Here is a 24,600-nt window from a genome sequence, read left to right as displayed (position 1 = left end):
TAGGTTCTGGACTACTGCTGTAAAGTGAAAATCATTGTAAAGTGAAACATGGGCTTTTCTTTTCACTTTCAAATGCATATAAAAGCCTGATAACATGTATTAAGTGAGCAACAGAGCTAGGCCTAAAAAATGCATGTACAGTACACACATTACTTACCTTAAAATATTTTTATAGTGAGTGGTGAATATATTTACTGTAGGAAGTCTTCAATAAATGAGGAATGGGTATAATTGAAAACTGTTGTATTAGCGAAACACTGTAAAGTGAAGCATTGTAAAGTGAAGCCTTGTAAAGCAGAGCACTGTAAAGTGAAACCTTGTAAAGCAAAGTGCTGTAATGCAAAGCACTGTAAAGCAAAGTGCTGCAAAGTGAAGCACTGTGAAGCGAAATTTAGATTTAGATTTTTTAAAGCGAAGCATTGTAAAGAGGAGCCTGCCTGTATTACACCTCAGTTAGCACTGATGCTGCAGGGCAGACATCCCACGTTGATTTATTTCAGGATTTATAAATATTATAAAACACTTGAAAGATTAAGCTTGAACAATACACAAATAACCTGCACTTGTTTAATTATTTTATTACAGCTACCATTACATGTAAATTACAAGAGGAACTGAAATGTACATCTATGTGGCAAATACAGAAGAAGCAGAAGTCTACACTAAAAGGAACATGATTATTTTTGTACTGGAACTATAGTTATATTCCCTGAAAATATACTGTCGGTCCTAAACTACCTATGGAAAATACATTTTATAACCACGAAAATGTAATTCAGACCCCTGGCCAAGAAAATGTAATTAATACCACTTGTCATGAAAATGTAATTAATACCACCTGCCATGAAAATGTAATTAATACCATCTCATGAAAATGTAATTAATACCACTTGTCATGAAAATGTAATTAATACCACTTGTCATGAAAATGTAATTAATACCACTTGTCATGAAACTGTAATTAATACCACTTGTCATGAAACTGTAATTAATACCACTTGTCATGAAACTGTAATTAATACCACTTGTCATGAAACTGCAGTTAATACCACTTGTCATGAAACTGTAATTAATACCACTTGTCATGAAACTGTAATTAATACCACTTGTCATGAAACTGTAATTAATACCACTTGTCATGAAACTGTAATTAATACCACTTGTCATGAAACTGCAGTTAATACCACTTGTCATGAAACTGGAATTAATGCCTCCTGGTCATGAAAATGTAATTAATACCCCTATTCACAAAAATGTAATTAATACCCGAGTGTATTTACTTCATACCCCTAAAAATACAGTAGGACCCCGTATCCACAGGGGTTACGTTCCAAGGGCTTGCCGCAGATATCAAAACCATGGATAGTAGTGAATCCTATTTATAAGTCCTATACATACCTATTATAAAGTTTAAGCGATAAATTACACACAATAAGTGGTGAATTATCACTTTTTCACTGATGGGAAGCACTTCACAGCTTCTCTTAGGCTTTAAAGAACTTCCACCATCACTACTATTGCACTTGGAGGTCATTATCAAGCAAAATTACGGTTTTTTTTTCGGGCCATGGTAAACCATGGATAAATGAACATGCAGATGCTGGACCTGCAGATAGAAGGGTTCTACTGTATAGTTCGTGTACAGTACATACCTCAATGTAGCCTATTTAATCCATCTAGATAACATAATACTAAAGTAATAATTTTTTTCACACATCTCGTGAGTGAATATAAAATAGGAGTTACTACAATAACTCTATTTCCTATAATACTGTACTGGAAATAAAAATAAATTAACCCTTGACTAAAACTAGTATAACAATGAGCGTACCTTAAAACACTCCCTTCTATGAGCTTATGAAACAAACCAGAGAGCAGAAATATATTTCACATTCCTAGGAACTTACAACACCTTGCCAGGATGACTCTAGGCAAGAATTACACTATTCATGGTGCCTATGGCAGCTTGTTATGCCATGCACTATAATCTTTCTCTTCTTATGAAAGATTTTCTCTCTCTCCAGCATTCCATCCTTTTCTGTGGTAATTAAAAAACTGCCTGAGATTCTTTTGCTTCTTTCTTATTGCTTTTACATTTACATGACTAATCTTCTCTATTCTATTACGTCTCTTACCTTAATAATCATATTTATTGTATTTAAAGAGACAGGAGCATTTTTCACGACCTGGAGTTTACCTGGAGAGGGTTTCGGAGGTCAACGCCCCTGCGGCCCGGTCTGAGACCAGGCCTCATGGTGGATCAGGGTCTGATCAACCAGACTGTTACTGCTGGCCACACGCAAGCTGACGTACAAACCACAGCCCAGTTGGTCAGGTACTGACTTTAGGTGCCTGCCCAGTGCCTTCTTGAAGACAGCCAGGGGTCTATTGGTAATCCCCCTTATGTATGCTGGGAGGCAATTGAGCAGTCTTGAGCCCCGGACACTTATTGTGTTGTCTCTCAGTGTCCTCGTGGCACCCCTGCTTTTCATCAGGGAAATGTTGCATCTCCTGCCGAGTCTTTTGCTTTCATATGGAGTGACTTTCCTGTGCAGGTTTGGTACCAATCCCTCCAGGACGTTCCAAAGTGTATATTATCATGTATCTCTCTCGCCTGCATTCGAGGGAATTGTACAAGAATGGTATACAATATCGACAAGATGAAATTAAGACACATGTGCAACATCTGGGTATCTTTATACCCAGATGTTGCACGTGTCTTAATTTCATTCAAGGGAATACAGATCAAGGACCTTTCACTGTTCCCAGTAGTTTAGGTGCCTTATTGCACCTATGTATGCCATGAAAGTTCTTTGTACACTCTCCAGGTCTGCAATGTCGCCAGCCTTGAAGGGGGCCGTTAGTGTACAGCAGTATTCCAGCCTAGGGAGCACAAGCGATTTGAAGAGAATCATCATGGGCTTGGCGTCCCTAGTTTTGAAGGTCCTCATTATCCATCCTATCATTTTCCTAGCGGATGAGGTAGATACATTGTTGTGGTCTTTGAAGGCAAGATCCTCCGAGATTATCACTCCCAGGTCCTTCACATTACTTTTCCGCTCTATTGTGTGGTTAGAATTTGTGGTATACCCTGACACATTTTTAATTTCTACAAGTTTACCATATCTGAGTAGTTGAAATTTCTCCTCGTTGAACTTCATATTGTTTTGAGTGGTCCATTCGAAGATTTGGTTGATGTCCGCTTGGAGTCTTGCAGTGTCTTCGATGGAGGTCACTGCCATGGTGATCCGGGTGTCATCCGCAAAGGAAGACACGGAGCTATGGCTAGCATCTCTGTCTACCCACTTTTCCCGTTATTCCTTTATCCCGCATTCTGTGTGCTATTACACCATGGTCACATTTGTCGAAAGCTTCTGCAAAGTCTATGTATACTACATCTGTATTTTGTTTATCCTCTACAGCATCCAGGACCTTGTCATAGTGGTCCAGTAGCTGGGACAGGCAGGAACGACCTGCTCTAAACCCGTGTTGCCCTGGGTTGTGTAACTGATGGGTATCTAGGTGGTTGGCTATTTTACTTCTTAGAACCCTCTCAAAGATTTTTATGATATGGGATGTTAGTGCTATTGGTCTGTAGTTCTTTGCAATTGCTTTACTGCCATCTTTGTGGAGTGGGGCTATGTCTGTAGGGACTTCTTGCAATTCTTGATGAACACGGAGTTCCACGAGTCTGGGCCTGGGGCAGAGTGCATGGGCATGTCATTAATTGCCTCTTCAAAATCTTGTGGAGTTAGAATAATATCCGAGAGTTTTGGGATGACCAAATTTTGGGTTTCGTTCATAAAGAATTTATTAGGAATGTCGACCCTTAGAGTGGGTAGTGGATCGCTGAACACTGAGTCATATTGGGACTTTAGTATCTCACTCATTTCTTGGCTATCATCTGTGTATGTCCCATCCCGCCTAAGCAGGGGCCCAATACTGGATGTTTTTTTCCCTTAGATTTGTCATAAGAAAAAAAGTATTTTGGGTTTTTTCAATTTCCTTTATGGCTTTTAGTTACGAGCATTAGTTACGAAAAAATTATTTTCAGAGTAAACACTAAGTAGAACATACTTCGGGCAAAACTCTTCTAAACCTTAAAGGAAATAAAAAAAAATCGATATTCCGTAACAATGCATCATGTCATGCTTGGCAGCTCAAGGGGCACTGGACTAACTAATAGCTCGATTGGTAGCACACTCAGCTCACACACCAAGGTTCGAGGGTCAATTCCCAGTATGGGTAGAACCATTAGGATGTGTTTCCTTAAGACACCTGCTGTCCATGTTCACCTGGGTGTTAGTTGACTGGTGTGAGTCACTTCCAGGGGACAAAATTGACCTAATTTCCCCGAAATGATCTTCATAACAAGGTACATTCCATATAGTATGTCACTGATGTCAGTTACGGTCTGTATACCTTGTACATGTACTTGTAGAAATAAAAATTATTATTATTATTATTATTACATGTTTGTTGCTGTATACGTCTTATTTTTCAGTCATTTTTATAGAAACATTATTGAAACTGGATGTCAGTGCAAGGAATCCCAGTGAACACTCATTGCCCTTCTCTACCTTCCCTTAGTGAGGTGGACAAAACAAACATTTTTTCTTCATATTATGCAATGCATGAATATTTTGCCTTGCATACAAATTAATACAAAAACAGATATTATATAGTAATGATATAGTGCATACATAAGCTACCAATGCATAGAGAATGTACAGAACAGTATGTAAAACCTGTATATACATACAAGGAATTTAGGTTTCATTCCATTATATCATCTGTAATACAATGTTTATCTTTCCAATCAATACAATTGCTTACATAAACTACAAAGACAAACAGTTGATTATTATTACTAGCTATTATGGAACTAATACATAAGCTTGGAATGTATAGTACAAAAGATGTATATAATACTTGTAAGTCTTTAGTAATTTATGCAACAGTTCATTTTCCCATCTGCTTTAAGAATTTTTGTACAACACATCAATTATAAACATTCATGTACACTGGCTATGCTATAAATATGTAAGTAATTACGTAAAATAATTTACAGTAAATAAATGTGTGGAATCAGGTAAAAGTGAATACATGGCAGTGTCAGCAAGTTGTTAGATATTGCACTTGGATGGTTTCCCTCCTGCATGGTAGACTCGTACAATATATCTATCATACTATCAGAATAGTAATTATCTCTGTTTCCTAACAGTCAAATGCTTTTTTTTTTTCAACAAGTTGGCCATTTCCCACCGAGGCAGGGTGACCCAAAAGGAGAAAATCCCCAAAAAAGAAAATACTGTCATCATCATTCAACACTTTCACCTCACTCATACATAATCACTGCCTTTGCAGAGGTGCCCAGATACAACAGTTTAGAAGCATATATAAAGATGTATAACATATCCCTCCAAACTGCCAATATCCCAAACTCTTCCTTCAAAGTGCAAGCATTGTACACATGTACTTCCCATATCCAGTACTCAAGTCCGGCTATATAAAAATATTTTTTTTTTTTTAACATACCAGCTGTCTACCACAAAGGCAGAAAACTATAAAGTTCTCTTCTTGTTTACATTTAGTAATTTATACAGGGGAAGGGGTCACTAGCCCTTCGCTTCCATCATTCTAGTTGCCTTTTACGACACACATGGCTTACAGAGGCAGGATTCTTTTCCCACTTTCACTAAATAAATTTATATTGATTTTATTTATTCTTATTTACATTCTTAACTCATAGCAAAACTTATTAAAAAAAAATTTTTTTATTTTTTTTTTATTATTAACACACTGGCCAATTCTCACCAAGGCAGGGTGGCCCAAAAAAGAAAAACTTTCACCATCATTCACTCCATCACTGTCTTGCCAGAAGGGTGCTTTACACTACTATACATAAATGTGCAATGGTGATGTGGCAGAAAATACATGTAGGCTTTATTGTACTATAAATACGAAAAAAACAGCTTGCAGTTCCTTGCCATACACACACCTCCACTGCATGACACTGAAAGACTCCTTCAATGAAGTTCTCTTATATTATATATCAGTAAACTAGGCAAAAATCAATAATTATAAATAAAAGAATTTGGGGGACCATCGATTTGAGGAATCTCCCAACAGCACTAGTTCCTGAGAAATTGTCACCTACGTTAGTTTATGCAGTACAATACTACGTCCACGAGGAAGAAGGGGGTGTTAATGCTGCAGTTTTATAACTGTAGTGCAAGCGTGCCTCTGGCAAGGAAGTGATGGAGTGAATGATGGTGAAAGTTTTTCTTTTTTGGGCCATCCTCCCTTGGTGGGAAACGGCCAATGTGTTAATAAAAAAAAATAAGTCCACAACTTACAAACACGTTGAGAATATTCTGCATTGTGGATATCATTATTATGTCATTATTGTGTATAATATCATTATTATACACAATACATTAGGTCCCCAATGTACGCATTCGTAAGTTGAAGACTTTCTGTATTATGACTATTATACACAAATCAGGAGTCCCCAGTGTGTTGGTAAGTCAAGGACTTATCGTATACATCATTTCATAACAACCAATCATCGCACCTTACCTTACCTTTTATGGTCATTGAATTTTGCTATTTATTTTCTTAGAGAATTATTCTTTTTATTTTAAATGCACTGTATTTACTCTATGGTACTACATAAATATTTTTAATTTAAAAGTGAATAAAATTAACTATAGCTCTGATGTGGGGTGTTAAATTCAGTGTTAAAAACTACCAAGTAGGTCAACACCCTTGAAGAACTTGCATACTGAACAAAATTTTGAAAAGCTATCATGGTTTTGGTCCAAGGGTGCTGATTTTCAGAATTTACTCTAAACATACATATTCCTTTTCTGCACTTTTTCTTGCATTTTCATTTCTGCGCATATCTCTGTTTTTTGTAATACTGTTATAACTCTACACGGACAAAAATTCAGTTTCTTGTCATTCCCGCATATCTTTGGTTTCATTTATTATTTGGTTATCAACTAAATCTTCCTCTTTTCCTCTTGCTTTCTTATATACTATATCATCTATCTTGAATACCTTCAACTTGGCAATCAGTAGGGTAAATTATGTATAAGAAAGCTATCTCTCTAAGTTAAACGTGTTTCATATTAAACACATTATGGAACCCACTCATCGGAATCTTCTTCTTGGTCACTATCACTGCTGGAATTATTAGTTGTAAATGTTCTTTTAATAGCATTCCCTCGCCTCTCCCTGGGTCTCCCTGTGGCTGTGCTCCTTACGCTTCTTACAGCTTGCCTTTGGCTCTCATTTTGCATGCCACTGCCTAGAGCACTCTCTTCTTCTTTGTATCTGCCAACATTACTGCGTGACTTCCTCTTCAACTTCACTCGTTTTGTTTCGTTTTCCTCCTTGCCCATCACTTCTTTGAGTCGATACACCAAGACAGTGTGTTGGCTACCTTTGTGGGACACTATATTCAAAATATCTCTGTCCATAGTGACACTGAACGTGTTGGTTTCAATATCTCCCTCAACTCTAACAGACAAATCCATTTCATGAAGAAGATCATAAGAAAGACTATCATAAAAAGTAACCTTCAGTAGTTTTGTACAGTTGTGTTCCTGAAAGAAAATATTCACTTATTATAAGTTATTCATTTCAAAAAATCTTCATATTAATGTACTATTTCTTAAATACATATTTTAAAACCTCACAAATAAACACAAAAGTTGACAAAAAGAAAAAAAAAAAGGTTGAAGTCTTTAGCATTCAAGTTAAATATTAACAAAACACATAAACTATTAAGCATTCAAAATAGTTGGTTAATTATGAGAAATGTGTGTTGCTCCTGGCTAAAACTAAATCATGACGTATAATATAGCATATTTTGGTAAAATTCAGAGGCCAGTCTAATAAAACCAAATTCATTATAGAGGAAATGTCAGGCAAATAAGCAACAATAAATGCCTCTGGGTTTAGCATGTTGTGTAAATGTAAAATGCATAATAATACTACAGTAAAAATAATTAGGTAAGAACATTCAACAAACTGGGCCAAGATCACAATGGAAATATGTCACTTTCTCTGACTTTTTGGGCTGTGCTTTATGACCCTTGAAGGTTTAGTGCTTTTTTTATTATTATAGTAATCTGACTTTTTGGGTTTCCTAGTTAATTTGCACTTATGTTACTAGGTATGATAATACTACAGTTCGTTTTTGAACTGTAGTATTGGTACACCTCTGGCAAGACAGTGATGGAGTGACTGATGATGAAAGTGTTTCTTCTTTTTTGGGTCACCTTGCCTTGGTGGAAAACGAGCGATGCATTTAAAAAAAGGTACGATAATTGTACTTATGTGTACCTGTACCTAAATAAACTTTACCTAGTTACATAGTTACAGTGGTGCATGACTATTAGGTACCTACTGGACGGATCTTCACCAAGCTTCACTTCAGTTTTTTTGTGACTGAGGAACTGGTGATATGAACTACTCTATTACAAAAATAAATTATATTACAGTGCAGAAAAGTTCCCACATTCATCCAAAAGCAGAAAAATGTGAAAATCTTTCCCAGGAAAGCAGTAACTTAATAAGCTTTGTTAGATAACTATAAACTGCTCAGTATTAAGTCAATTATTTTTTTTATATACAGTATCTGAAAAAGTAATGTAAGAGTACAAACTTAAGTAGTATATATTATATCCTTTCTTGCCTGGAATTTTTTTTTTCAGCATGTTGGCCGTCTCCCACCAAGGCAGGTGACCCAAAAAATGAACACTTTCACCATCACACATAATTTTATTGTAAATCTTACAGAATGATTTTAAATCTTCTTAAGCTGAAAATGCAATTTTCATTGTACTATGCTAGGACAACCATAGAGCTGACAATGTGATAATATTGATAATATTCTACTTAAAATTGTATGCTGTTAGGTTAGATAAGTACATGAGTGGGTGTGGGTGGGTGTGAGTTGGACCTGACTAGCTTGTGCTGCTGGGTCTGGTGCAGTGCTCCATCCTTGAGCAGAGATGATCAGACTGGGTGGGTCATTGGGCTAATCCGGGGGTGGGTCATTGGTCTAATCCGGGGGGAGACATGGACCTGCTCCGCATGGGTCTGTAGGCCTGTTGCAGTGTTCCTTCTTTCTTATGTTCTTACGTTTCAAGCCTTGCTCTTACTCAGAACAAAAGTACATTTACAACTGTGCTGTACATCTTCCTTCTAAATGTATGAACGTTCACATGAAAGATGATCAGCTATCACATTCACAAAACATGTTAAACCAATATGGGCCACTCAAGTGTGGCACCAGGGCCTCTTAGCAAAACTTCAAGCACTGGGAATTGCAGGCTCTATGCTATGTCTCCTCAGTGATTACCTTCATGGTAGATCTCTAAGTGTAGTTCTCAATGGAACGGAATCAGCAAGACATCCTATTGGGGCAAGTGTTCCACAAGGAAGCGTGCTGGGACCATTGTTATGGAATGTCTACTTCAACGACCTTCTTCATCTCATCCCAGAATCACATGCATATGCAGACGACTGCACACTGACATTCACTTATCCAAGAGAAGAAATGCCAGCTGCTCTAAGCTACATCAATCACCAGCTGAGAGCTATATCAGCTTGGGGAAATAGATGGCAAGTAACATTTGCACCTGAGAAAATGCAAATGATCGTCTCTAGGCACCATGATGGTAATGCTGGTGCAGTAGTAAGGATGAATGGGAGGGTGTGGGCACCTGGAGAAGAAGTTGATATCCTTGGGGTGAAATTTGACCCCAAACTAACCATGAAGAACCATGTTGTAAATCTTGCAAACAAGGCAGCCAGGAAGCTTACAGCACTTCGCAGTATCTCACATCTACTTGACAGTAGGGGTTGCAAGATTCTGTACAAGGCACAAGTACGCTCGCACCTTGAGTATGCTCCACTTTCTTGGTTTGCCTGCCCCCCCCCCTCTCATCTGCGACTGCTTGACAGAGTAGAGAACAGAGCAAGACGTCTCATCTCTCGCCTGGACCCATCCTGGATAGATCTGTCATTTCAGCAGAGCCTTCAACATAGGAGGGATGTGGGTGGCCTTACTGTTATGTACAAGGCTAATATTGTCAAAATACCACACTTGGATCCACTTCGAGGACAGCGTGAAACAAGCTTTTATGCCACAAGACGGGCAGAAAGCAGCAACTTCACTCTGGCTGTACCCTTCTCCAGAACTTCACTCCATCTGAGATCCTATATACCCAGGATGACTCGAGTATGGAACACATTCGTACAGCATAATGATGTCAATGAGATAAAGTCAGTTGATCAAATGAAAATGCTGGCCCACAGATGGCTCCAACTTCATCCTGTTTCCTACTTGTATGTCTCATAACAATAAAAATGCTTTCAAATGAGCTGATGTAGGTAACAGCTCTTAGCTTGCCAATAAAGTTAGGAATCCTTAACCTGTAAATAGCTTGTCAATAAAGCTAGGGATCCTTAACCTTGTCAAACCCTGTGTAAAAAAAAAAAAAAAAGTGTGAGGAGGAGCAAAGCTGCAGAATAATACATCTGCTATTTATTTGTTAAATCGCATCATAGTTACACAGTTGTACATATAACCGTTTACCAGGCAGGCCAATATATTTATTGGCCTGTCTGATAAAGGGTTAAGAACTCCTACTTAATAATCTATGCGTAAGTAAAAGGACACAAGGGCAACTAATGTGACATTTTATTGTGGCAACATTTCGCTCTCCAGGAGCCTTGTCAAAACTTCTAGGAAGTTTTGTACAGTATTTAAATCAGATTTAAGACAGACAAAAATGCATATAAAAAAACTTGCATAGCTTACAACATCTCTCCTAGCCTCTAGGACAACCAGGACTCTCAGATCAGTTTCTACATTGAAGGCTATGGCTCTGTTTAGAGAGTCATCCAGTTCAAACTTGGATTTTATTAGTCGGCCAGATCGAGAATATTTAGCAGGCGCCGCAGTCTGAAAAAAGGAAAAGTAAATGGTAAATAGAAACAATTTAAGAACCAAGAAAGCTTTGGGTGTGTCAAGACATTTCTAGGGGTAGCAGAATAAACAGCACTCACTAAGCACTTGGCAAAATCAATTGGTGATCAACCAACAAACATTGTATGACACTCCATGGATACGTCCCTCCTCTGAAATAGTTTTCATATGCACTAGGAAATGTCATTCTGTCAATCTATTAATATTTTTTTTTTAACACATTGGCTGTTTCCCACCAAGGCAGGGTGACCCGAAAAGGAAGAAACAGTTTCATCACTCACTCACTCACTCTTGCCAGAGGTGCAGTATCTTCCCTGTATTAACCCGTAAACGGTCCAAACGTATATACAGGTCTCCCTCAACATTCACGTTTTCAGCTTTCGCGGGCTTCACACATTCGCGAATTCCCAACCGCCAAATTCCCAGCCACCAAATTCCCAGCCGCCAAATCATATTCAAGTTTCCCGCCACCTGCGAGTCCCTACTACCCTCCCACCGACCCCCGCAACTAGCAGCCAGCCCTCCCACCACTCAGTGTGGTGAGCGTTTTGTTTGTTCATTATTTGCTATTAAACTACAGTATAAATAATGTAAACTCATTCATGACTGCATATTGGAATGGCTATTCAGACAGGTATTAGACGGTGACATCATGTGTTTACTCTTGAACACAGCAAAGAATCAAACATTTCTGCTACTGCTAATAATAACAATAGTAATAATAATAATAATAATAATAATAAATACGATATAATTGAAGGAAGTTGTACAAAAATACGAGGGAGTGGTTGACACATCGTCAGTGTGGCTTTGTTTATGCTGGAGTGAGCATTAGTCTCCCTGCTCTTCCAAACATTTCACAATAATTCAGCAGTTGAGGCAGCGATTGAGGCAGCTGTTGAGGCAGCTGTTGAGGCAGCGATTGAGGCAGCTGTTGAGGCAGCGATTGAGGCAGTGGGTGAGGCAGCTGTTGAGGCTGCTGTTGAGGCAGCAATTGAGGCAGTGGTTGAGGCAGCTGTTGAGGCAGCGATTGAGGCAGTGGTTGAGGCAGCTGTTGAGGCAGCAATTGAGGCAGTGGTTGAGGCAGCTGTTAAGGCAGCGATTGAGGCAGTGGTTGAGGCAGCGATTGAGGCAGTGGGTGAGGCAGCTGTTGAGGCAGCAATTGAGGCAGTGGGTGAGGCAACTGTTGAGGCAGCGATTGAGGCAGCGATTGAGGCAGCGATTGAGGCAGTGGGTGAGGCAGCTGTTGAGGCAGCAATTGAGGCAGTGGGTGAGGCAACTGTTGAGGCAGCGATTGAGGCAGCGATTGAGGCAGCGATTGAGGCAGCTGTTGAGGCAGCGATTGAGGCAGTGGGTGAGGCAGCTGTTGAGGCAGCGATTGAGGCAGTGGGTGAGGCAGCTGTTGAGGCAGCGATTGAGGCAGTGGTTGAGGCAGCTGTTGAGGCAGCGATTGAGGCAGCTGTTGAGGCAGCTGTTGAGGCAGCGATTGAAGCAGTGGTTGAGGCAGCTGTTGAGGCAGCGATTGAGGCAGTGGGTGAGGCAGCTGTTGAGGAAGCAATCGAGGCAGTGGTTGAGGCAGCTGTTGAGGCAGCGATTGAGGCAGTGGTTGAGGCAGCTGTTGAGGCAGCTGTTGAGGCAGCTGTTGAGGAAGCTGTTGAGGCAGCTGTTGAGGCAGCGATTGAGGCAGCTGTTGAGGCAGCGGTTGAGGCAGTGGTATTTAATAACATACATGTTATTAATAATAATAATACATGTTATTAATAATATGTACTATTATTATTTATAACATATATGTTATTAAATGGTAGGTAGTAGGTTGGTAGACAGCAACCATCCAGGGAGGTACTACCGTCCTGCCAAGTGAGTGTAAAACGAAAGCCTGTGATTGTTTTACATGATGGTAGGATTGCTGATGTCTTTTGTCTGTCTCATAAATATGCAAGATTACAGGCATGTCTTGCTACTTCTACTTACACTTAGGTCACACTACACATACATGTACACATTTATTTATACACACTCATCTGAGTTTTCTTTGATTTTATCTTAATAGTTCTTGGTCTTATTACTTTTCCTTTTATATCCATGGGGAAGTGGAATAAGAATCTTTCCTCCGTAAGCCATGCGTGTTGTAAAAGTCAACTAAAATGCCGGGAACAATGGGCTAGTAACCCCTTTTCCTGTAAAGATTACTAAAAAGAAAAAGAAGAAAATTGTTTTCTTTCTTTTTTGGGTCACCCTGCCTCGGTGGGAGACGGCCGACTTGTTGAAAAAAAAAAAAATGTTATTAAATACCACTGCCTCAACTGCTGAATTATTGTGAAATGTTTGGAAGAGCAGGGAGACTAATGTTCACTCCAACATAAACAAAGCCACACTGATGATGTGTCAACCACTCCCTCGTATTTTTGTACAATTTCCTTCTTCAATTATATCGTATTATTATTATTATTATTATTATTATTATTATTATTATTATTACTATTGTTATTATTAGCAGTAGCAGAAATGCTTGATTCTTTGCTGTGTTCAAGAGTAAACACATGATGTCACCGTCCAATACCTGTCCGAATAGCCATTCCAATATGCAGTCATGAATGTGTTTACATTATTTATACTGTAGTTTAATAGCAAATAATGAACAAACAAAACACTCACCACACTGAGTGGTGGGAGGGCTGGCTGCCAGTTGCGGGGGTCGGAGGGAGGGTAGTAGGGACTCGCAGTGGTTGAGGAAGTGGTGGAGGCATTGGTGGAGGCAATGGTGGAGTCTGTGGTATTTAATAACATACATGTTATTAAAGCATAACATGTATATTTTTAGTACAGTTTATGACGTTTTCATGTATTTTATGGTTGTTCACGGTTCAACAAGTTAAGGAAGCAGTATTGTATTATATTTCCCTACAATATATTGGGGCACCAAACATTCACGGTTTTTAAAAATTCGCGAGGCTCTTGATCCCCTAACCCTCGCGAATGTTGAGGGAGACCTGTATACATTTTTTCAACATTTGAAAGTATGTAAAAAAAGTAGATCTTCTTTTTGTTTTTTTACATTTGAAAATGTGTAAAAAAAACTTTGATCTACTTTTTTTTTTTGTTATATTTGAAAATATGTAAAAAAAAAAAACGTAGATCTACTTTTGTAGCACTACACATGTGAACGTAGATCTGCTTGGACCGTTTACAGGTTAATATTCAGTGTACACAAATATCGAAGACCACATCTAATAAAATGTTCTCTGAAAGAAAATAATTAACATACATACCTTAGTAATTTTTCTTTTCTTTGGATAGGCAAACTCTTCCTCTAAGGTTCGTCTTCCTTCTTTTTCTTTAATCGCCAGAATTCTAAAACAGAAAGCTCTATAATTCATCCACAAATCTAAATCTGCTGTTGGATGATTCCAACGATGCAATTAACATTTAATGAAATTATTAATTCTTGAGGATGATGAGAATAACTCATCACAGGAATGGAAAACATGGTAAACTGGTATGATAATTTTAATCTAACAGCACTATGGAAAATAATATCAAAAACTCTCAGGATGTTGCTATTTAGAAACACTGCTGACTCACGAAATCCTGATGTCACAATTGTCAACAATGCAGTGAATGGAATGGGACTCGTATCCTATTCTATTCAATGAGTTGTTTACATTCTTTTAACTGCTGGCAACCCTGAACAGCATGGTCATATGTTTATGTATTTTATAGAGTAAAGCAAAATCCATTACATACATAATAAGCAAATATTAATTATTGCCATTGTAGTCTCAAGTTAGGCTAAGGCTTTTCCAAAATACTCTGCATAACCAAGGGCTTGCTGCATGCACAACCAGATGTCACCCATCCCTGTACAAATACTGTATCATGTGGAAATAAATCTTTGACTCTGACAGATCATGAAAATATAAGCAAAAGAAAACATCGTTCTTTTCCAGGGGGTAAGAGGAGGAGATGGAAGGAAAACGTTAAATTTTTTTTCACAAGCCTATTACCTGATTTCAGAGGTCCTAACATGAATAACTCTGCTAGAGTCATCAGGATGGAACATGAGATAGTCAGGAGAAATTTGCACATCATTCCTATCCCTCCACATTACCCGGCCTCCATGAAGCAGTTCCTTGGTGGCTAAATCACGCACCTGTGAATTTAGTTTTATAGAGTTAGTAATGACTGGCAGCTCAGCTGAAGGTAAAGGTAGTGTTAAGCCAATTAATGTTTTAGTTTTTTTTTTTTTTCAACAGTGGTCCTATCCTACCAAGGCAGGGTGACCTAAAAAGAAAAAAAACGAAAGTTTTTCTTTTTAAATTTAGTAAATTATACAGGAGAATGGAAGCCAATTAATGATAACTCCAAATTCAAATTCAAATTCAAAGTTTATTCTCTATAAGGATTACAATGCTGAGTTTACAGAAATTTGATTATTGTGTGGTTTACATGTAGTAAAATAATGATTACAGAGTGTACCACTAGAACGCTTAGCATGGCTAGGCATTTCGGGCAGACTTAGTTTTATTCTTAATTGTAAAATATTACAAATTATGAGGTAAGTTGGTATTATGGCTAAGTGACTAAATACTAGTTTGTGAGTTTAGCAATGTGAATGCTTTTATTTTGGCACAGTACATAGTTTCAGTATTGGAGTATCACAGGATTCATTATTTTAAGATTGAGATTAATATTTCTGTTTATGGTCAAATGGGTGAGTGAGTGTAAGTGTGAACCACCAGGTGGTATTTGTGTAGTTAGTTGACGGGGTGTATCAGGGAGATAAGATGTTTTCTAATGGTAGTTTTGAAGGTGATGAATGTGTCTGCAGTTCTAGAGTTCTCAGGTAGGGTATTCCAGATTTTAGGGCCTTTGACATGCATTGAATTTTTGTAAAGGTTTAGTCGGACACGGGGAATGTCGTAGAGATGTTTGTGTCTGGTGTTATGCCTGTGGGTTCTGTCACAACTATCAAGAAAGCGTTTTAGGTCAAGGTTGATATTAGAGTTTAAGGCCCTGTAGATGTAGATTGCACAGTAGTAAGTGTGGATGTACTGAACAGGGAGTAAGTTTAGGTCTATGAAGAGTGGGGGGGGTGTGTTGCCAGGGATGGGATTTAGTGATTATTCTTACTGCAGTTAGGGTAAGATATAAACAGCTATTGGAGGATAGATGGGCTAATGAGAGCATAGGCAATGGGGTCGAAGAGGTATGGGGTAGGTTTAAAAATGTAGTGTTAGAGTGTTCAGCAGAAGTTTGTGGTTACAGGAAAGTGGGTGCAGGAGGGAAGAGGAGCGATTGGTGGAATGATGATGTAAAGAGAGTAGTAAGGGAGAAAAAGTTAGCATATGAGAAGTTTTTACAAAGTAGAAGTGATGCAAGGAGGGAAGAGTATATGGAGAAAAAGAGAGAAGTTAAGAGAGTGGTGAAGCAATGTAAAAAGAGAGCAAATGAGAGAGTGGGTGAGATGTTATCAACAAATTTTGTTGAAAATAAGAAAAAGTTTTGGAGTGAGATTAACAAGTTAAGAAAGCCTAGAGAACAAATGGATTTGTCAGTTAAAAATAGGAGAGGAGAGTTATTAAATGGAGAGTTAGAGGTATTGGGAAGATGGAAGGAATATTTTGAGGAATTGTTAAATGTTGATGAAGATAGGGAAGCTGTGATTTCGTGTATAGGGCAAGGAGGAATAACATCTTGTAGGAGTGAGGAAGAGCCAGTTGTGAGTGTGGGGGAAGTTCGTGAGGCAGTAGGTAAAATGAAAGGGGGTAAGGCAGCCGGGATTGATGGGATAAAGATAGAAATGTTAAAAGCAGGTGGGGATATAGTTTTGGAGTGGTTGGTGCAATTATTTAATAAATGTATGGAAGAGGGTAAGGTACCTAGGGATTGGCAGAGAGCATGCATAGTTCCTTTGTATAAAGGCAAAGGGGATAAAAGAGAGTGCAAAAATTATAGGGGGATAAGTCTGTTGAGTGTACCTGGTAAAGTGTATGGTAGAGTTATAATTGAAAGAATTAAGAGTAAGACGGAGAATAGGATAGCAGATGAACAAGGAGGCTTTAGGAAAGGTAGGGGGTGTGTGGACCAGGTGTTTACAGTGAAACATATAAGTGAACAGTATTTAGATAAGGCTAAAGAGGTCTTTGTGGCATTTATGGATTTGGAAAAGGCGTATGACAGGGTGGATAGGGGGGCAATGTGGCAGATGTTGCAAGTGTATGGTGTAGGAGGTAGGTTACTGAAAGCAGTGAAGAGTTTTTACGAGGATAGTGAGGCTCAAGTTAGAGTATGTAGGAAAGAGGGAAATTTTTTCCCAGTAAAAGTAGGCCTTAGACAAGGATGTGTGATGTCACCGTGGTTGTTTAATATATTTATAGATGGGGTTGTAAGAGAAGTAAATGCGAGGGTCTTGGCAAGAGGCGTGGAGTTAAAAGATAAAGAATCACACACAAAGTGGGAGTTGTCACAGCTGCTCTTTGCTGATGACACTGTGCTCTTGGGAGATTCTGAAGAGAAGTTGCAGAGATTGGTGGATGAATTTGGTAGGGTGTGCAAAAGAAGAAAATTAAAGGTGAATACAGGAAAGAGTAAGGTTATGAGGATAACAAAAAGATTAGGTGATGAAAGATTGAATATCAGATTGGAGGGAGAGAGTATGGAGGAGGTGAACGTATTCAGATATTTGGGAGTGGACGTGTCAGCGGATGGGTCTATGAAAGATGAGGTGAATCATAGAATTGATGAGGGAAAAAGAGTGAGTGGTGCACTTAGGAGTCTGTGGAGACAAAGAACTTTGTCCTTGGAGGCAAAGAGGGGAATGTATGAGAGTATAGTTTTACCAACGCTCTTATATGGGTGTGAAGCGTGGGTGATGAATGTTGCAGCGAGGAGAAGGCTGGAGGCAGTGGAGATGTCATGTCTGAGGGCAATGTGTGGTGTGAATATAATGCAGAGAATTCGTAGTTTGGAAGTTAGGAGGAGGTGCGGGATTACCAAAACTGTTGTCCAGAGGGCTGAGGAAGGGTTGTTGAGGTGGTTCGGACATGTAGAGAGAATGGAGCGAAACAGAATGACTTCAAGAGTGTATCAGTCTGTAGTGGAAGGAAGGCGGGGTAGGGGTCGGCCTAGGAAGGGTTGGAGGGAGGGGGTAAAGGAGGTTTTGTGTGCGAGGGGCTTGGACTTCCAGCAGGCATGCGTGAGCGTGTTTGATAGGAGTGAATGGAGACAAATGGTTTTTAATACTTGACGTGCTGTTGGAGTGTGAGCAAAGTAACATTTATGAAGGGATTCAGGGAAACCGGCAGGCCGGACTTGAGTCCTGGAGATGGGAAGTACAGTGCCTGCACTCTGAAGGAGGGGTGTTAATGTTGCAGTTTAAAAACTGTAGTGTAAAGCACCCTTCTGGCAAGACAGTGATGGAGTGAATGATGGTGAAAGTTTTTCTTTTTCGGGCCACCCTGCCTTGGTGGGAATCGGCCGGTGTGATAATAATAATAAAAAAATCTTACTGCAGCTTTTTGTTGGGTTATTATTGGCTTTAGGTGTGTTGCTGCAGTTGATCCACAAGCACAAATAGCATAGGTGAGGTATGGATAAATAAGTGAGTGGTATAGTGTGAGAAGGGCATTTTGCGGCACGTAGTATCGTATCTTGGAGAGGATCCCAACCGTTTTGGATACTTTTTTGGTTATATGCTGGATATGGGTGCTGAAATTCAGGTTGTTGTCAAGGTATAAGCCTAGGAATTTGCCCCCATTATTTCTGGTAATTAGAGTGTTGTCAATCTTAATGTTAATTTGTGCATCTCCTACTCTGCTACCAAACATAATATAGTAGGTTTTGTCAGTGTTAAGCGTAAGTTTATTGGCTGTCATCCAAGTCGATATTTTGATCAGCTCCTCATTCACAATGGTGTTGAGGGTGGCAAGATTAGGGTGAGAGATGACATAAGTCGTGTTGTCAGCAAAGAGAATGGGTTTCAGGTGTTGGGATACGTTTGGAAGGTCATTGATGTATATGAGGAAGAGCAGGGGACCAAGGACACTTCCCTGCGGAACTCCAGTATCAAGTGGCCGTGTTGCTGATGCTGTGTCTTTAATGGTGACATACTGATACCTATTAGTAATGTAAGATTTGAAATAAGCAAGCGCATGGCCTCTTATACCGTAATGATCAAGTTTGTGGAGTAGGATGTCGTGGTCTACCGTGTCAAAAGCTTTTCTTAGGTCAATAAAAATTCCTAGTGGATATTCTTTATTTTCCAATGCTGTGTAAAGCAGATCTAGCATTTTTATGATTGCATCATTAGTGCTTTTATTTTTCCTGAATCCAAATTGGCAGGGGTTGAATATGTTTTGAGCCGTTATAAATGAATACAGTCTCCTGTGCACGAGTTTCTCAAAGATTTTGGATAGCAATGGTAAGTTAGATATTGGCCTATAGTTGTTTAAGTCTGTAGGGTCACCACCTTTATGTATTGGTGTAACCCTTGCCATCTTGAGTAGTTTCGGGAAGGTGCTAGTCTCTAGTGACTTGTTAAAAAGTAATGATATTAAGGGAAGATATTATCTTGTTCATCATATATGTCTTACCTCATATTCATGAAAATGGGGAGCAAGTAAAATCTATCCAAAACATTTATGTATCAATCTCACATACATATTTTAAGCGAATGAAAAAACAAAACATAACTGACCAATTTCTGAGAAATTATCAAGTTCATGAGGCTCCTACATAAAGAAGATGGGTCCATGTCGTTTCAATGTACTGTTATGCCACATAACTCACCCATCTCAATCTCCTGCACATCAACCTCTTCTTACTAACCCCAAATTCCCGCATTGCCCCCACCCATAAACTCGACCAACCATCATCCCACCAGTCACATCCATAATATATGATCTTCCCCAGCATCCTTGTGACACTGGATCATCCACTCTTCACAACAACTCAAACAACAAATGAATGAAATGGGTTTCAGAAGGGGTTATATGTGCAACAAATAATATATTACATTATGAATAAGTAAAGACAACCAAAGACTATAAATATAGCTCTATGCTTCTTACTATAAATAAGCATCACAAATGGGTAGTTATATATAAAAGCATGCTTAGAAAAAAAAGAGTTGTTGTGAGGATACTAGAAAGTTTGTATTTGTAAACAGAATGGCAGATCAATCAAATGATTTAAAAGAGGAGATATACAATCAATGCTACAACCACTGGAAACATAAAAATTAGACACCATGGAAACAAAAATAAGACACCATGAACTTTGCATAGTTCCTGGACCTATAAAGGTGATCATACTACATTACTTTTAACAGTGTGTTGCAGGGGAGGTGTTTAAAGAAAAAATGAGAAAAAATACAGAATGAATGTCTTTTTTTTTTTTTTTTTTGGCCTACCTCCAAAACGGAGTCAGACACCGCTCGTATGTATGCCCATGGACACGCTCCCAAACTTAAGACGTCCATATGTGCCAGTGTGACAAACAAAAGTGGAGGAGCCTTCTCTACAAGTTCTAGATGACTTGATGCAAAATCTTCAGCACCCTGAGCATTGCCAACCATCTTCTCCTGAAGAGAATTTGGGAATATGTAACGAAATATCAGATGTGAATTTTTTTTTTTTCTTCAACAAACCGGCCGTATCCCACCACGGCAGGGTGGCCCAAAAAGAAAAACGAAAGTTTCTCTTTCTAAATTTAGTAATTTATACGGGAGAAGGGGTTACTAGCCCCTTGCTCCTGGCATAGATGTGTAAATATTGTTTATAATTTGGTGATGTTTGTACTTTTTTCAGTTAGGTCTCACATACATTCAAAACCTATGAGCAAGTTAAATAAATTAAAAACTCCTACATAATAACCTACATTTATTTCTTAAGTAATCATCAAGCATTTGGATTAGCCTGTCTGAAATGCACCTCATACTAGTGGCTTTCTTTAATGCCTAATAATATCTCATTATATGTAAACTACATTACCTGTATACTGCATTAAAGAAATTTTAAATAACCTAATTCACACTAAGAAATAAAAGAAATTTTAAATAACCTAAATTCTCTCTAAAAAATAAAAAATTTTAAATAACCTAAATTCTCTCTAAAAAATAAAAGAAATTTTAAATAATCTAAATTCACTCTAAAAAATAAAAGAAATTTTAAATAACCTAATTCACTCTAAAAAATAGTTTCAAAATTATCCTTCAAGCTCTCATTAACCCATAAATTGTCCAAATGTAGATCTACGTTCACGTGCGTAGTGCTCTGACCTTGATTTTCCCCATTTGAAAGCATGTAAAAAAAAAAAGCAGATCTATGTTTGGAGCCCACCGCACGCGGACGTAGATCTACGTTTGGACAGTTTAAGGGTTAAACACAGAAACTGGCATGTTCTTACAAAATTACAAATGCTTTATTTCATCATGATACAATGTTTGTACAGAGATGGGTGACATTTAGGGGGTCACGCAGAAAGCCTTTAGCATGCAGCTAGTTCAGCCATCAAAACTTTGGAGCCCGGTCCCTGGACCCATTGTGTACCTCTGTAATCTGTAAATACCTTTGTAACTTGTCATGATTGTGACTAGACCTACCTGGAGTTCATTACCTTTGTAAATTGTGAGTTCATTACCTTTGTAAATTGTGAATTCATTACCTCTGTAACTTGCTCAGCTATCAAAACTTTGAGGCCCAGTCCCTGGACCCATTATGTACCTCTGTAATCTTTTGACTACCGCCCACAGGATGGGTATGGGGTGCATAATAAACATATTAAACTAACTAACTAACTAGCATGCAGAGCATCTGTTTGTTTCCCTTTGAGTTTCTTGTCTGGAAGGGGATCCTAAAAGAAAATCATGCGACAGTAATATATTTAAACCTACTTTAAGTTTTGAGGAATGAATTTACAAGCTTAGAGCTATTATCCTACCAAAGCTCAGCTCTATCTAAGGTATACTACTAACCCCCAGGGTGCAACCAGCAGCCATCAGCTAACACCCAGGAACCTATTAATTGCTAGGTAAACAGGGGGCAACAGGTATAAGGAGACCTCTAGTGTCTCCAGCGCTTATGACTGAAATTGAATCCTTCAGTTTTGAGTGAAAGGTGTTACCACTAAGCCACAGGCCACCTTGCTGATGGTGTCTGATTGTCCGAAATGTAATCAAATTCAGTCAATCAGAACTGATGGTAGTATACATACATTATGTTAACACTCCTGTATACTGCACCTTGTTACCTAATCCCATATTTTCTTTTTATACTTTTGATTATCAGTTATTTCTCCAATATTTCATTTTCAAATTGGAGGGGTTTGGGATATTGGCAGTTTGGAGGGATATGTTGTGTATCTTTATACATATATGCTTCTAAACTGTTGTATTCTGAGCACCTCTGCAAAAACAGTGATTATGTGAGTGAGGTGATAGTGTTGAATGATGATGAAAGTATTTTCTTTTTGGGGATTTTTTTTCTTTTTGGGTCACCCTGCTTCGGTGGGAGACGGCATACTTGTTAAAAAAAAAAAAATCTATTATTATTACAGTAAACGTATTCACTAAAAAACAGCTACACCCACATGGGTCATTCATAGCAATTCCCTCTCTACTATCTGTTTATCCTTTTTGGTTTAATTATAAAATAATCATCTCTACAGTATTTTTTTTTTCAACACACTGGCCATCTCCCACCGAGGCAGGGTGTCACCCTATCATTCTACAGTATATCTTCCTTTATCCTAATATTCTGTTAAATGTTTGCATACCCCCATTTTTTCCTCTTCCACTGCCAAGGTTTAATACAGGAGAGCCCCACTTTACAGCAGTTTGCTTTACAGTGATTTTCTAATGCAGTGGACCCCCGCTTAACGATCACCTCCCAATGCGACCAATTATGTAAGTGTATTTATGTAAGTGCGTTTGTACGTGTATGTTTGGGGGTCTGAAATGGACTAATCTACTTCACAATATTCCTTATGGGAACAAATTCGGTCAGTACTAGCACCTGAACATATTTCTGGAATGAAAAAATATCGTTAACCGGGGGTCCACTGTATCAGCGATTTTCAATCATACCCAGTCTTCATTTATTCAGACTTCCCACAACAAATATATTCACCTCTCACTATAGGCTAAGAATGAGAATAATTAAAGGTAAATAATGTGTGTACTGTACTGTATATGCATTTTTTAGGCCTAGCTGTAATATATGATAGTGTAACATGTTATCAAGCTTTTATATGCATTTGAAAGTGAAAAAAGGCTACGATTCACTTTACAGCAATTTTCGCTTTACAGTGGTAGCCCGGGACCTAACTTACTGTATAAGCGGGGCCCTCATGCATTTGCATGAGGCCAACTCACCTTAATAATTTCCTGCACGTCATATATAAGGCTGAAGTTCTTCTCTGTCATCACAATCAGCATATCTTCATGGATCTCAGCATTACGGAGCTTCCCATACTGACGCTTATGCTCGTTGTCTTAAATTACACGAGACTCTTTTGAGAAGGTAAAATTATCAGATAGAAATAACATCCCTGATCATTGGCATAAAATATATGAATTAAGTTCCTGTGTACAGGATATACTATAAGTCTGGATTGATAGGAAATACAGATCATGGTCTGGGTGGGATTTGAACCTATGTCCTACAGCTCACAGGCCATGAAAAGAATTCACTTGCCATGGGTTAGAACTCCATTCATTCTGCGATTTGTTTGCAATCATGTTAGGGAGTCAGAAAATATAGGTCATCCCCCAACATACAAATGCCTAAAATAGTATATGATTTATGTTTTAATTCATTATATTTTAAGACCACAACTCTCCAACACTCAGCATTCACATTTTGTATAACCCAGTCTATAACAAATTAAAATAATTATTACCTTCAACATACAGAGATAAAAAAGAAAATATTTAATAGAGTATACAGTAATCAAAACAATTAAGCGTAATAAATATTTTCAATGGCATAAACTAACCAACACTCAGAAAATAAAACAGAAGAGATAGGGAGTACAGCGCTATACATATTCAGTCTGCTACTGAGGCCATCTTTATCCGAGTTTCTCTGTGACCACACGTTTTTATTTACCTATTTGTATCTACAAATCAGAGCTATGCTTGTGGTGCTCCATTTTCAATAATAATGTGCTCATCATACAATTTTTTAAAATATACAATTATTGTAGCACTTTAATTCATTCTGTTGATCTACTGCTCTGTTAAGAAAATTTTCCCATTATTCCTTTATGTCATGTAGTATAATAATAAATAAGAAAGTCTTCAAATTACCTGGAAATACCGAGCCATCAATATCAAATTTTGCCAGACATTTGAATGGGTGCATGCAAAAAGCATGAAAACGGAAGAAGCACTCTGACCGATGATGAAACTTGAGCTTAGGTGACTTGACGATGAGGATATCCGAGAGAAAACCAACAGTTAGAGACTTACACGGCATGTGACTTAGAAATATGCTATTGTAAAATTTCCCATTCTCCAGGTTGTGACGTGTCAACACACCTCCTTTCCTCAGAGTGAACATCACTGGCTGATATTCTGAAAAAATGCCACT

At 38.4% G+C, this 24,600-nt stretch overlaps 1 protein-coding gene across 2 annotated transcripts in view; it reads right to left on the bottom strand.

Moving 5' to 3' along the window:
* Nucleotides 1–562: 562 nt before the first annotated feature.
* Nucleotides 563–24,600, bottom strand: part of LOC128705948 (DDB1- and CUL4-associated factor 17) — a 32,970-nt gene continuing 8,932 nt past the window's right edge. For both annotated transcript variants that reach the window (XM_070099200.1, XM_070099201.1), the window contains 7 exons: nucleotides 24,318–24,584; nucleotides 23,382–23,500; nucleotides 20,421–20,591; nucleotides 15,016–15,161; nucleotides 14,281–14,362; nucleotides 10,841–10,984; nucleotides 563–7,613 (listed from right to left, as the gene is read on the bottom strand). In XM_070099200.1, the coding sequence (XP_069955301.1) occupies nucleotides 7,146–7,613; nucleotides 10,841–10,984; nucleotides 14,281–14,362; nucleotides 15,016–15,161; nucleotides 20,421–20,591; nucleotides 23,382–23,500; nucleotides 24,318–24,584 (1,397 nt within the window). In that variant the 3' untranslated portion in view covers nucleotides 563–7,145. The remainder of the gene's footprint in view (nucleotides 7,614–10,840; nucleotides 10,985–14,280; nucleotides 14,363–15,015; nucleotides 15,162–20,420; nucleotides 20,592–23,381; nucleotides 23,501–24,317; nucleotides 24,585–24,600) is intronic.

Source organism: Cherax quadricarinatus, chromosome 66 (genome assembly GCF_038502225.1).
Source record: "Cherax quadricarinatus isolate ZL_2023a chromosome 66, ASM3850222v1, whole genome shotgun sequence".
Taxonomy (NCBI): Eukaryota; Metazoa; Arthropoda; class Malacostraca; order Decapoda; family Parastacidae; genus Cherax; species Cherax quadricarinatus.
This window is presented reverse-complemented; position numbering and strand designations above follow the sequence as displayed.